This window comes from Typopeltis vanoorti, chromosome 2 (genome assembly GCF_054136105.1).
Source record: "Typopeltis vanoorti isolate ZY-2024b chromosome 2, IOZ_Tvanoo_1.0, whole genome shotgun sequence".
Taxonomy (NCBI): Eukaryota; Metazoa; Arthropoda; class Arachnida; order Uropygi; family Thelyphonidae; genus Typopeltis; species Typopeltis vanoorti.
The window spans coordinates 22,374,089-22,388,821 of NC_143550.1; the positions used below are offsets into that span (position 1 = coordinate 22,374,089).

Genomic DNA, 14,733 nt, shown 5'->3' on the forward strand with positions numbered 1-14,733 from the left:
ATTGGTAATCTTGAGAGAAAGTTTGCCAATATAAGGGATGGAAACTGAGGTTGTCCACAACAAATGTCGGATTTGTTGTGGAGAAAGTGTAGAAAAAAATATTCTTTTTACCATTTTCTTAGAATATCCATTGCTCACTAATAGTTGGAGAAGAGAATGTAATTATTCTTTTAGTGTTTCTTGATTTCCTTAATAGAGATTGACCCTTTTTTTCAGCATATGTATAATACCTAATTTTTGAGATATGTAGTACCATGAAGAGAAGTGTAAGTAACAACCTGTATGAGTGGGCTTATGGTATACACTAAGAGAGAGAGGACCACTTCTGCTTTTTTCAAAATTAGAACATCTAGGAAAGGTAATTTTCCTTCATTTTCAATATCTAAAGTGAATTTAATTTTATGGTGGAAGGAGTTAATAGATGAAAAAAATAGTGCAACTCAGCCACGCTGTGTTTCCAGATTATAAATATGTCATCTGCATATCTCCACAAAAGCGATAGCAAGAAATTTTTTTCAAAGTTTAAAGTTTAACTTATCTATATTAAGATCTATTAAACCAGTGTCAGTATCATTTGTCACATTCGTTTTTTGGTTGTTTACAGACTCATAATGGACAGGCTTGATGGGGAAGTTAAAAGAGAGATGCGAAAACTAGAAAATCTAAAATGCAAGAAAGTAAGAAACTAAGACCACAACCCCTCTCTCTTAATGATACTACTAGCATATGTGGTGAAACTAATATGTTTAACTATCTATATTATGACCTATTCAACCCAATGTTAGTCATTTGTTATATACAGTCGGGTCTCTTTTTATGCAGTAGATATGTTCCACAGAAAACTGCATATAAAAAATCGCACAAAAAAGGCTTAACTTACGTTGAAAACTTAGGGATATGTTCCATAATTTTCTAAATCTGCATAAAACCGAAGCAATGAATTAAAATAAACCTAAAATCACATAAAAAAGTTTATGAAAATTGAGGAAAATAAGAATGCCTAAGTTTGTTTTAAAGCTTTATTCATTTCATTTTATTGAAAAGTAACGATTTTTTTTTTTCCATCAGAATTATTGCTATTAGACAATATTCGGCAACGTTTGTGAATTAGTGCAAAATCACTTTCATCACCAGAAGAGATAGTCAGCTCATCAGATCTGTATGGTAAAGGCAATGGTTCTTCACAAACAGAATTCGCTTCACCCTCGTTCTGTGCTGATTTTTTTCTTCTGACAATGTAATCGGTGATTAAACTTTGCGATGATGATTTCACTAATTTTTATACAGCTCGCGATATCCAGTTCTTCATCTCACATTGGAATTGAAAGGCTCGTTCAGAATTTGTGTCATTAACAAGAAAATGATTTTCCAATTTATTGCACAGTTCAAGACCATCTTGAATTATATAAAGTTTGTGGTCTTATTTCAGCGATAGCAGATGCAACATGATTTAAGCAGTCCAAAATAAAAATAAAAATTCCAAACGCCAGTTACTGTAAATAATTCATTTTCTCGTTTATCCAATATAAATTGAGAAGTGTGCTTACCGTAATGTTTTTTAAAAGTAGCAGTTATGCCTTGATCTAATGGCTGAATGATGCTTGTTGTATTGGGTGGAAAAAAGATTACCTGTACATTTGGATGTTCTAAATGCCAGTGACTTGATGCATTGTCAACAATTAATAAAACTTTAAAATCGAGAGCTTTTTGCTTCATATGTGTTTCCACTTCTGGTACAAAGCAATTATTGAACCATTTAGTAAATACAGCAGTTGTTACCCAGGCCTTTGTATTAGCCATCCAATGTACCGGCAGCTGTTTTAGATCTTTGCATTTTAGGGCACATGGTCTTATAAATTGATTTACTAGGAGGGGTTTCAACATTCACTCTCCTGATGCATTGCTACAAAGTAACAACGTTACTCAATCTTTGCTTGTTTTAAACCCACTTGATTTTTGCTCAGACTTTGCGATGTAAGTTCAACTAAGCATTTTCTTCCAAAACCATCCTGTTCTGTCAGTGTTAAACACTCAATCGGGACAATATCGATCAAAAAAAAAATAAATAATAATCTAACGCCTTTTTGTTTGCCATATAGGGAGTAGCCGAGGCCGTTTTTAAGCCCTATCTAACTTTTGGAGACTGAGTGGGCAGTTCAGTCTCCACTGGTAGCCAATCAGAGATAGCTGGTCCAAGGCTATCACTAATTAATCGGCACGCAGTGAAGAAGACGGCTAGTAAGTGCTGCCATCTGGTGGTCCCTAACAATATATTTAATGTATGAAAATAGTGTGGATTCGACGGCCAATTTTCTTGAGTTTACGGGACGAAAAACCCACTAGCCCGTGCCAGAGAAAAATCTAGCTCTTACTCCCTTCTTAGTGGCCTTCATTCTCAGCTTCCAAGGATGCTCTCTCTCGTCCTTTCCCCACCTCCATAAATTGAAACATTTCATCAATTGAAATCCTGTATGACCCTTTCAGAAGTTTGTAAGTCTCAATCGTATCCCCCCCCCCCTTTCTCCTGTTTGCTAGTGTCTGCAGTTTACGAATTCCCAATCTGCCTTCATAATCAGTATTCCACAATCCTGATATCATTTTTAACACTTCTTTATACTCTCTCTCCAATATATCAGAATCACAACGGAAACCAGAGGAAACCAGACCTGCACACAATAGTCCAAGTGAGGTCTTATCAAAACCTTGTAAAGAGCCAAAATAAACATCCTTATCTTTACATGTGAACATTCGTCTCAGAATTGCAATTATCTGTTGAGTGGTATTTGCAATCTTTGCCACATGGTCTCTGAACTTCAATTTCCCATCTATTAACACTCCAAGATCCCTAGCCTAATTCCACCAATATAATAGGACATTAGATATCTAATTACGCTGAAGTGAATAGCTTTTATTGACATTGAACTGACACCCATTTTCCCATGCCCACAATTCCAGCCTATTTAAATCATTGTGCAAGTACCATATCAGCAGCATTCCTGATTTCCTTAGCTATCTTTATTAACATATGGATGTTACTTTGATTAAGAATAATACAGAGAACTCAGAGGGACTTCCTGTGCCTTTAGTCAGATTTTTCAGTGGTTTGTTATAGTGAGTGAGCTGATTAGAATGATATATGCTATAGTGAAAGTCAGTTGTATTTTATTTATGATGTTTCACTTACACTTTTAGTGTAAATAAAATATTATTGTTAAAATGAAATTCTGAACATCACTTATCTACCCTGTGTGACTGAAATTGTTAAGTGTACTTCATTAATGGGATTAATATTTGGCTCTCAATATAGCAAACATAGTGAATTGTTTTCATTTTCTTTTACTGACTGCCAAGTCTTAGCTGAGTCTCATATCTACATAACAAACTATTCCTTTGTTCACAAGTTTGCTATACTGAGAGTCAGCTGTAATATAAGCCTAAAATACTAATCTTGCATTGTGATCTTTTTAATAGGAAGAAATTTGTAGCTGAGAACCTGCTGTTTTATACCATGATTTTCCAACAGCTTCTGCCGAGGTTTCTGCGAATGGAATTAAATTCACCAAAAAATGCCTATATGTTGTTTCGTGTAACTAAGGTAATATTGGTAATTCTGTTTTTAGTATGATAGCTAAAATGTAATAGAGTTAGAATCCTCCTAACATTTTTAATTCTCTGTTATTTTTTTTAAGAATCATTTACTTGATTAAAAAAAAAAGCTCTTGTTAAAAAAAGAACTGAGCAAATTTTAGATAGAGAACTTTTTTATAAAAAAAATTCATTCAGTAATTTTGACAATATTAACCCCCTCTCACGCATGAATTTTTATATTCATTTATAAAAAAAAATTATAATGATGATACAGTACCATTTAATCTTACAGTATTACCATGAATTCATGTCTGTTAGCCTAGTGGCTTTGCAACCATATGCCTGGGGAAGGGGTGTCCTAGGTTTGATTCCCGTCGCCGACGTGAGGAAGCTTCAGGATCTTCCTCAGCCATAGCCACGTTAGCTGGTCTTGGGCGTGGACAGCAGGGTCCCACCCAGTTTATCTGGGATTTTTCATTCTGCAAGCAGGCAAACCGGCCCAGTGAACACATGAATCTACAGCCATAAATATTTAACTCCCCATGAGGGAGTTAAATATTTATGGGAACTCGCTCCAATAGGGATGGGGGAGAAAAGGGAGGGAACTCCATATGAATAAATAAATAAATAACCATGAATTCATTAATTTTGCTAAATTTGTCCTGTATATGTTAAAAGTGATGTCCTCTTCTGAGGACATCATTTTTATGTGTCCTCATATGAGACCCTTATGCATGAGAGGGTTAACTAAATTTCAAGAAAAAATATAGAAATGCTGAATGTATCACACACACAGCATTTGCATTCACAATACACCCAATTCTCTATTTACATGATAGATTGGTTGCAGAAAAAAACTGTGTAAATGACCTTGAAATAAAAATAATACAGTGCATATGAAAAAATAGAAGAATGGTTCCGGATGTGAAAACCTGATATGAACAATAAGTTATTTTCAAACAAAATATATGAAAATCATTGAATAAAACTAATTTTAAGGAATTTTTTTATTATTTTAAATGCTTATTTAAAGTATATACATATGTATCTTTCTTAATGAAAATAGTGTCACTAATAAAAGAGAAATTCGAAAAAGCTCAAAGACACAACGCATATGGTTATTAGTTAAATTTTATTTGCCGTCACTTTCTGACAGTAGTCACATTCTTTTGTGTGAGACTGGAATAAAATCACTTCCATCACTTGAAACACTTTCGCCTTCCTGTTCATTCTGCAGTGACGAAACGTTTCCTTTGGTAAAAGGAACTAAATTAGCATTAATTTCCAACAATTCTGAAGGTGGATTTTTTTTTTTTTACCATGAACTCTGTAATTAATCATTGCCATCCTGTTTTGATTAGATCTTTGTATAATTCTTCATATCACACCATACATGACTTCAGTTCACATTTAAATTGTTCAGCTCATTCAGTATTTGGATCATGTCTAAGAAAATGACTTTGCAATTTACTAGCCATTTGAAGCCCTTCTTTAATTATTCCTACAGTGATTGGAATCTCTTTATCATCACTTTTTTCTTTTTCATCAAGATTCTCAAGGACATCTTCTATTATCTGCAGACAAAAAATCATCAAATCCTTCTCTGCCAACAGCATGTGCTAATCTAAAGTCCAGATTTTTTTATCAAATAGCGTTTAACTTCTGGAACAAAACAGTGATGGAACCATTAATTAAAAATTTCTTTTGTAACCCAACCTTTTTTGTTTGCCTTCCAGTGCACTGCTTACTAACTTAAGGAAATTACAACATACAATAGAATATACATTAAATTAAACTTTAATATATTTCCAATATTTCGGCAACGTCACATTGCCATCTTCAAAGGAATTTACAATAATGACGCAGGCACTAAACACAGTAAATGAGAAATGAAGCGAGGAAGCTATGGTTTCCCTAAAAGTGCTGGTGTCCCCCCTAGTGGGCTATGTAGGTATTCTTGGCTGTTGGGCTGAAGGTCTCCTGATGTAAGCCTCCCAAATTTGGGGCAGTCTCATGCAACCAAATTTGTTGAGATTTGGCATGTTTCTTAGGGCTGAGGCTGATTCCATGAATCCTCAGTCATCCTGATTCCAACTTTCAAATTTAAACTTGCTACGGTGTACTATTGTGGCTTTCTTCCACTGTATTCTGTGGCGTGTATCCAGAGCATGGTCTGCAAGACCAGAATGGCTGTACTGGTGCAACTGGATGTTGTCCTTGTGTTCTGATATTCACTGTCCTGCCTGTTTGGCCAAAGTAGGACAACTTACAGCTGCAAGGGACCTGGTATACACCAGGTAGGTCTAGGGGGGAGTGGTTGGTCTTTAGTGGAGCAGATAAGGGATGCCAATTTTTTATATGGTCTGTAACAAGAGGTCAAGTCACGTTTTTTTAGGATTTTTGTAATTTTTTCTGAGGTGCCTCAGATCTAGGGAATGATGATAGATTTAGAGTAATCCTTGTTGTGAGGGGGGTGAGGGGGTTGTGGTTTACTGGTTTCAATATTTTGGGGGGGGGGGTAGTCATTGTCTGAGAAAGTGTTGAGAATGTGATGTAGTTCATTGGTTAGGGCATTGTCATTTGAAAGATTAGTTTAGCCCTGTTGTATAGTGTCTTAACAACTCCATATTGTTGTGAGGGGGGGGGTTGTTGATGAATGTATCTGCCTGTATGGGTGGGTTTTCTATAAACTGAGAAAACAAAGGTTCCAATAGGCTGGCGGATGACTAGTGTGTCTTCCAGTGCACTGGTAACGTGTTAAAATCCACACCTTTCATTGTACATGGTCTTAGGGATAGATTAATGAGTAATGGTTTTAATATACGATCTCCTGAAGCATTGCTGCAAAATAATCACACGATCCTTAGCTGCTTTAAAGTCATGAACACGTTTTTGTGATTTTGCTATATAAGTTCAATTTGGCATTTTTTTCCAAAAAAAAGGCTGGTCTCATCTGCTTTCCAAACTTGATCAGGAGTGTAGCCACCATTTTCAATACTTTTAAACAGTTCTGAAAGAAATTCCCTAGCTGCTGGCTCATCTGCAATTGTGGATTCTCCTTTTATTTTTACATTGTGAAGCGCATATCTTTTGAGAAATTTTGCCAGCCAACCTTTATTTGAAGAAAAATCAGTTGTTGTTTGATGTTATTGGCTCCTTTTCCTGAATCTGTTTGTACAACCGTAATGCTTTCGGTTCAGTGACATTTACGTCTAAAGGTATTCCTTTTTGTAAGCAATCTTCTATCCACGTCACTAGGGCCTTCTCCATCTTCACATTTTATAAATGTCTCGTATACAATGACGACGGGGCGCCTAATTTTGTTCCATAAAGAACAGATTTTCTAATGACCTCTTCATTTTTCATAATTGTTCTGATGGTAGCTTCGTTCAATCCAAAATATTTCCCTAAGGATGTTGAACCTTCTCCAGCTGCTAAATGATCTAAAATTTTGATCTTAGTTTCTAAAGAAATAGCTTTTCTTCTTCTAACTGAATTATTTGACATCATGATTAATAGGGTAATGTTATGAAAATGTATGAAAATAATCACTATTCATTTTACTAATTTGATATTATGCACACAAACTCCAACATTTAATACATACTTGCACTAACTCTATTGCACAAACAAACCTTCACATACAAAATGCAAGACGTGTAAATGTTTTGAATTGTAAACAAGAAATGATTGTTTAGCAAACAACTTACCTCCTTCCAAGCAGCTTTATGTAGGTGGACCTCCCATAACGGACCAACTTGACTTCGAAGAATCAGCACATAGCATCCTTCTGCTTCCAGAAACCAACAGCAAGTGAATCATCTGTTGGCTTCACTTCGGGGAATCAGAATTACACAAATCGATTTTTTTTTTTTTTTCCCCACATTTGTCTATATTCGTAGCATAGAATAATCCCTGATATTTAAAACATTGGGGGGGGGTCCCAAAAATTCAAGTTTATATGTACCATTCTAATCATCATCAAATTCCTGCCATGTACCCTCAAGGGGTGCACAGGATATGATAGTACTACATGAAAAATTTACATCACTACTAACTTCCTATCTACAATTTTCTTCCAAATCAGTCTGTTACTTGTCAAGACTCCAATATTATCAGATCTTATATTTCTATTGTCTAAGGAAATTTGTACCGTATCAATCCACCTATATCATGGTCTTCCTCTGGGTCATTTTCCTGCCAACCTGGCAGAGAACACTTGTTTTGCTAATCTTTCCCCACCCATTCTAGCTTAAGTGACCATACCACCTGAGATTAGCTCTGCTAATGCATTCCTGGATGCCGACAATGTCAAGTTCTTTCCTAATATCCTTGTTTTTAATATGATATTGCCATTGATGCCATCTGTTCATGCCTCTGATCTTTCTCAGGACTCTCATATCTGCGGTCTCTAGTCTTTGGTCAAGTGTTTTACTTCTGACTCAGATCCATAAGTTAAAACAGGTTTGAACACTGTCTAGTATACAGCTAATTTAGTGTTCTGACTAATTTCTCTCTTATTCCATATGAATTTATTCAGTTGACTTTCTGCCATACCAGCTTTGTTGATTCTGTTGTCTATTTCCATATTTAATTTACCATCTTCACTAAAAATCATGCCTAAGTAGCTGAAATGTTTACTTGTTCCACACGTTCTCGTTTCACAACACAGTTGGCATTTTCAATGATTCTGCCTATTTTCGTTGTCTTTGTCTTTTTGTTGCTGACCTTCATACCATATCTATTACAACAGTTATTCAATTTACTCAGTGAATCTTGCAGACTTGTAGCAGATTTATTTTGAAGTATAACATTGTCTGCATAAAGAAAAGAGCTGACATTAACATCTCCAATTTTGATATTATGTTTAATACCACTTTCCTTCATAATGTGATTCATATAGATAATGAATAACAGAGGGGATAATGTACTTCCTTCAATTCTAACTGCTGACTTACAACTCAAAGACCAAGTATTGCTTGATATAATGTTCCAGTTCCATTGACACCATATAACTGTAGTGTATTCAATAGCTTTTCTCTTGGCACCTTGTCATATGCCTTTTCCAAATTGACAAAACTTAAATACAGATCTTTGTTATATTCCCATGATTTCTCCACTATTTGTTGTAAAGTGAAGATCTGATCCTCACAGCCTCTATTTGACCTTAATCCAGCTTGTCACCAAGCTTTTCTTCCACAATTCTTCTCAACTGTTTCTCAAGTATCTTACCAGGAACACTCAGTAGTGAAATACCTCTGTAATTCTTGCATTTCGTTTTATTTCCCTTTTTATATATGGTACTATGAGAGCTCTTCTCCAATCATCGGGAATTCGTCCATCTGTCCAGGCATTTCTGGTCGAATATCATCCACTCCTGCTGCCTTTCCACATTTCAAGCCTTTGATAGCTTTTTCTACTTCAAGTATGGATATATATTCCTGACTGCATGCCTGGTCAGTGTTTTTTTACCACTGTGCTGTCATCACTGCTTGTTTCATTTAGCAGTTTGTCAAAGTGATTACTCCATACTTCAAGGATATCTTTTTCTCCCGATTTCATGTCACCTTTATGATCTCTAACTCCTTTTACTGCACTCTTTCCTCCATTCCTAAGCTTCTTCAACAACTTCCAGAATATCTTACCACCTTCTTGATATTTATTTTCTATGTTCTTGCCAAAGTCCTCTCATGACTTTTGTTTAGCTAGTTTTACACAATGTTTAGCTTTCTTACGTTTGTCTCTGTATTCTCTAAGAGCACAAGCTGACTTAATTGACAAGAACTTTTGATATGATTTCTTCTTTTCCTTCACTGCCTCTTCCTGTGCCCACCATGGAGTTCTAATTTATCTATCCTTGCAGACAACTTCACCACATGCCTCTCTAGCTTTATTAATCAGGGTTTTCTTCAAGGCTTGCCACTGAATCTCCAAGGTTTGGTTCCTGTTCTCAATCTTTTTCATTTTTTCTTCAATAATCTTGGTGTATTTTGGTCTACAGTTCACATCTGAGAGCTGCTCAACTTTTATTCGCTTTAAAACTTTCTTACATGTTATTCTTTTCGATATGAAATTCAATTTTTTACTGCTCAAGACTGAATAGTGATCACTTCCAATTTCAAATCCTCTGTACATTCTGGTGTCCTGCACCAGGGAGTAAACATCACTATCAACAATAACATAGTCAATGAGATTTTTCTTATTCCTTGCCTCTTCTCTCCATGTGAATTTGTGCACATTTTTATGTTGGAACATGGTGTTAGTAATAACCAGTCCTTGTCCTGAGCAGAAATCCAACAGGTATTTGCCATTATTATTAGCTTTGCTCTTTTCTCCAAATTTTCCCAAAATATTTTTGTATGTCTGACAATCATTTCCTACTCTGCTATTTAGAACCCCAACAAGAACCAACTTTTCCTTTTTCATTGTCAGTTGCATTTTCTAAAGCCTCAATAATATTCCTCCATTTCTACCTTAATAGAACCCTCTGTGGGACCATAGGCACAAATAACTCTCATTGTCCAGTTCCCCATTCTCATATTTGCCCACATTACTCTACTTGAGACTTCCTGCCATTCAAGAAGATTAGCCTCATATTTTGTGTTGAATGCTATGGCTACTCCTTCTTTTCCTTGATTGTCATTGCCTGAATATAACAATTTGTATTTATTGCTCAGAAAGATCTCACCGGTTTTTGTCCTTTTTGTTTCAATCACCTCTATTATGGTGATCTGGTACTTATCTAATTCTTCAGCTAGCTCCATTTCTTTGCCATTCAGGCTTTTTATGTTGATAGTACCGATCTTTAAATCTGGTGATGTTGAATTGGAGTGTGTTTTCAGATTTGTTCCAGTAGCTGACTTTTCGCTGTTTGCCCTGGTTCCCTGGCAAAAACAACGGGGTCCTTGTTTAACCGGGCGATGCCCCAGCCGGCACGAAATTTTGTCATGTTGTACCATCATTTTTTATTTTGTTTTAACCAATAAGAATACAATTTGGTTGGCTAAATTCCAAATTGCCAGCCCATCCTCGTTCGTTCAGTATCCAGGTAGATGCCCAACTGGGTGCACTATGAGAAGATGAGGATTGGATATTAGGTTCAGAAGCCCCGGTCAGTTCTTTATCTGCATTCCTTTAAAGTCTTTAAAGTCAGTTCTCTGCATTCCTTTAAAGGTTATGTGGAAGTCTCCTCTCAGTTATACAGCTTTGACCCTTAAGCAACCCATGTACCATTCTAGGAAATGATAATTATAATGGAAATACCCTTTTTAACAGAACTGATTCAAACAGAAATTTTTTAAATAAACAGCATTTGAACCATATTAAATCATAATGTATCATATTGTTTCAAAATTGTGTATTAAAAAAAAATAAACGTATGAAAATAGAATTAACTGTATATTGAAATAAAAATTCAGAATTTGAAATTCTTAATGACTGATGTAATGCTTTCTAATGTTGAACATGCATAACTAGTTTTCTGGGGGTTAATATGCATTTTAGTATGTTTAAGAATATATTGAAATAGATTAATTCACTGATTCCTTAGTTTTCTGCACTTAAGGACCAGTTGCTTCATCAGGATTTGCAGGTTAAGGACTATAAATTAAAACAGAAAACCATTAGAATACTATAGTAACACTTTTATCTAGCACTAATGAGGTGTATCAGCTTTTTCTTGATATAGTTATAATTTGTAGATATGAAAAAGTTGAATTTTTGTATATTGCCATCTGTCATTTTAGATGATTAGTTTCTGTTGAGGGAGCCATGTGAGTGAATAGTTGCAGTGGCTCTATTGATTCAGTGTAAAAGGAAGTTGTCCATTAGGTCCCAATGGCTATTTCCCAAACAATGATGTGATTCATGGTAGATGTGCAAGCCCAGGTGATTCTCTGTTTCATTTCCCTGTAATGTTCCTTTTCTTATTTCAAATATGTCTCGCCTATGTATGGTAGATCACAAGATGATGGAAACACCCAGATCTGTAGAAGAGAGAAAGGATTGATGTCTGTGAGTGATCTAGACTAGAAAAAGGCTAGATAAATTTATAATTTCCTCAAGATTTCACAGTAAATCAAATTTTGATTTACTTGATAAAAAGATTCCAATGTATATGATGGAAAAGGGTTCTGTTTAAATTTTGGTGGTATGTATCACAATTTCCATCGAAATATCCATTAGGGATAAATAGCTTTAATTTGCTATCTCAAAGAATTAGGTATAATTTATAAAAAAAATAAAAATAAAAAATCATTTTAATATGTACTAAAACTCTTTAGTACATATTAAAATGGTTTTGCCAGCGTGGCTAACATACCCACTCCTCAATCAACGGTTCATAGGTTTGAATCCTGCTGTGGGCATGGATGTTTGTAATTGTCTTTAGGTGAGAGATGAATTTCATTGCCTGGTGTGAGACCACAGCCCTGCTTATTGGAGGATAGAAATGGCTTGAAAAAGTTCCATGTTTGGTCTCTGGTTCATTGTTTCCAGACTAAAATTAAATTTAAAAAATTACAAAAATATATAAAAATTGATAAAAATAGAGTGAGGGTCCTTAGCACATTGTGGTACAAATGTACTAAAGTTAACTAAAAATTCACATGTATACCACAGTAATTAAATTTTAATAGTATGTAGATATTTTGTCTTAAGTATCTTAAGACTCAATACAGTTATTACAAACAGTACTAGGAATTACATTCAAAGGAGAACAGTTAGTGTGCATTTGTTGTTTTAAGGATACTTGCGACATAAGACTGAATGATATAATCACGTAATCAAAATAAAGCGTGGAGGCCTTGCTCCATCATCCCAACCTGAATCGTAATGACTGCATATCTATATCAAAAATCTGGGAAAGCCTAATCAAGATTACTCATTAATTTTTTTTTTTTTTTTTTTTTTTTTTTTTTTAATAGCAAATTCAATCATGTTTCTACTTCAAAATATTTCGTTTCATACTTAGTGATATAACATCACGCGGCATGTTCTAATTTCAACGATCTATTGTTAGTATTCTAGCTTGTATATTTTTTAAACTGTTCTTGTAATACCACCGACGATGGTCTGCTATTTCCAGACCGAAATATTTGGTTAAATAAATATCTTTCTTGTGATTACGTGATTATATCAATCAGTTAGTGTGCATGCTTACATTGGAATCCCTCTATGCATACAGTAGTGTGTTTGAGGACCCAAACACGCTACCTTGATTAACTATTACTCTACTTAATTTCCCATTATCAGTAAACAATTGAATATTTCCTTTCAGGTTATTTCCTATATCGTTTATGTACAAATTATAAACAGCAATGGTCCCAGCACTGAACCTTTCGGCACACCACTAGTCACCTGTTTTCGCCTAGATTCTGCTATCTCCATATACCACTTTTTGATATCTGTCCAGCAGCCACCCTCTTATTACTTAACCAGTATCATATCCATCCACATTTGTTCTAATTTGCTTAACAGAATTCCATGTTGTATTCTGTCAAATGTGTTTGCAAAATCATAATCATCTTGTAGGCATTTCCTTTATCCAACTCTGCTCTTACTTACTATGTTATGAAAAGTTAGTAAATTACTAAGGCATGACTGACCCTTTACAAAGCCATGTTGACCCTCATAGAGTATCATATTTTTATCTACCCATTCTCGAATTCTCTTTTTTACCAAGTTTTCTAGTACTTTTACCACCACGCCTGAGATACTGATTTGTCTAAAATTTGCTGCTGTTGTCGTAAAACCTCCCTTATGCAAAGGAACTATTTTGTCCTCTTTCCATTCCCTTGGAACTCTCTCTCTTAGAGTTCCAAGGGAATTTACTGTAAAAGCAATGCCTTTAACTAAACAAACTAGTTAAAGGCATTGCCAGTTCCTTTGCACATTCTTGCAAAACCCTAGCTGATATCCAATCTAATCCCACAGCTGTATTTACATTGAGATTCTGCAATATCCCAAGGACCTCCAATTCATACACCTCTGTTCCTGCATTAGTGTATGTCACAAAGGTTAAAGCAGTAACCTCACTAGGGAATATATCATTGCGAAGTGGTCACTCAGTAACTCCATTATTTTATCCACTTCTGTCTTCTCGTGACTATCATCGCTCATTAAGATTGTTCTTCCTATTACTTGCCACATAATGAAAGAACTCCTTGGGATTTCCTTTTGCCTGTTTGGCTAAATTATTCTCATTTTGCCTTCCTTGCCATGCTGGTCACCTTTCTTGCCTGAGTCTTGTACTGTTCATGAGTTTGCTGGTCACTTTTCTCTTTATATACCTTCCACAGCATTTTCTTATGCAGCTGATACTTAAAGACATTACTCTTCCATCCAACTCCTACCCAATTAAGCCTCCTTACCGTAGGTATACAATTTAATACTACTACTACTTCAATACTTTAATACTACTTCCTCTAGCTCAGCACTTCCCAAACTGTGGGCTGCAGCCCCCATGGGGCCATGAAATAATGAAAACAAATTTAAAATGTTATTATTTATTTCTTTTTTGTTATTTTTTATATTTTAATCGAAAAAAAAAATCACACATTGGTGCGAGTTCACAAATTTTGCTTCCTGTGTATTTCGACGCTTAATGAATATTAGTAAATATATGCTTATTCATATAAATTTCATTTCATAGCAGAAATCTAAGAATTGCAGTTTCGAATATTTCACCCGATATTGACCTTTCATGTAGCAGTATTGAAACACATCCATCACATTAAATTGTTATTAAACTTCTTTTATGTTTGTAATTCTTTATTTATTACTAATCGTTTTACGTTTCATGTGCTTGTACTGCAAATGTGCAATAACAATATATCTATATAAAAATATGAGATAATGTGCCATGTGAAATGTGTATGTAAGATGCTAAAAATATAACATTTGCATTTGACTTTTGCAATATTTGCTGGGGTTGTGAAATATTTTAATTTTTCCATTTCCTTCCTGCCACGTGATCTTTCTTCCTTCCAGTCTATATCTCCATAGCTGAACTCCCCCATAAATAATCACTCGACCTGTACTCATTGTACTAATTTGGCAATACATGTCTTCCAGATCATGTGTGGACCTCGCTGGCCTGTAGCAACAACCAACTGTATATTGTGTCTTACTGGCCTTAATCTCACA

At 35.1% G+C, this 14,733-nt stretch overlaps 1 protein-coding gene across 3 annotated transcripts in view; it reads left to right on the top strand.

Annotated features, from left to right (window-relative positions):
• LOC150108870 (sphingomyelin phosphodiesterase 4) overlaps positions 1-14,733 on the top strand; it is a 295,822-nt gene that overhangs the window by 232,346 nt on the left and 48,743 nt on the right. For all 3 annotated transcript variants that reach the window (XM_090403908.1, XM_090403915.1, XM_090403923.1), the window contains one exon: positions 3,472-3,595. In XM_090403908.1, the coding sequence (XP_090260034.1) occupies positions 3,472-3,595 (124 nt within the window). The remainder of the gene's footprint in view (positions 1-3,471; positions 3,596-14,733) is intronic.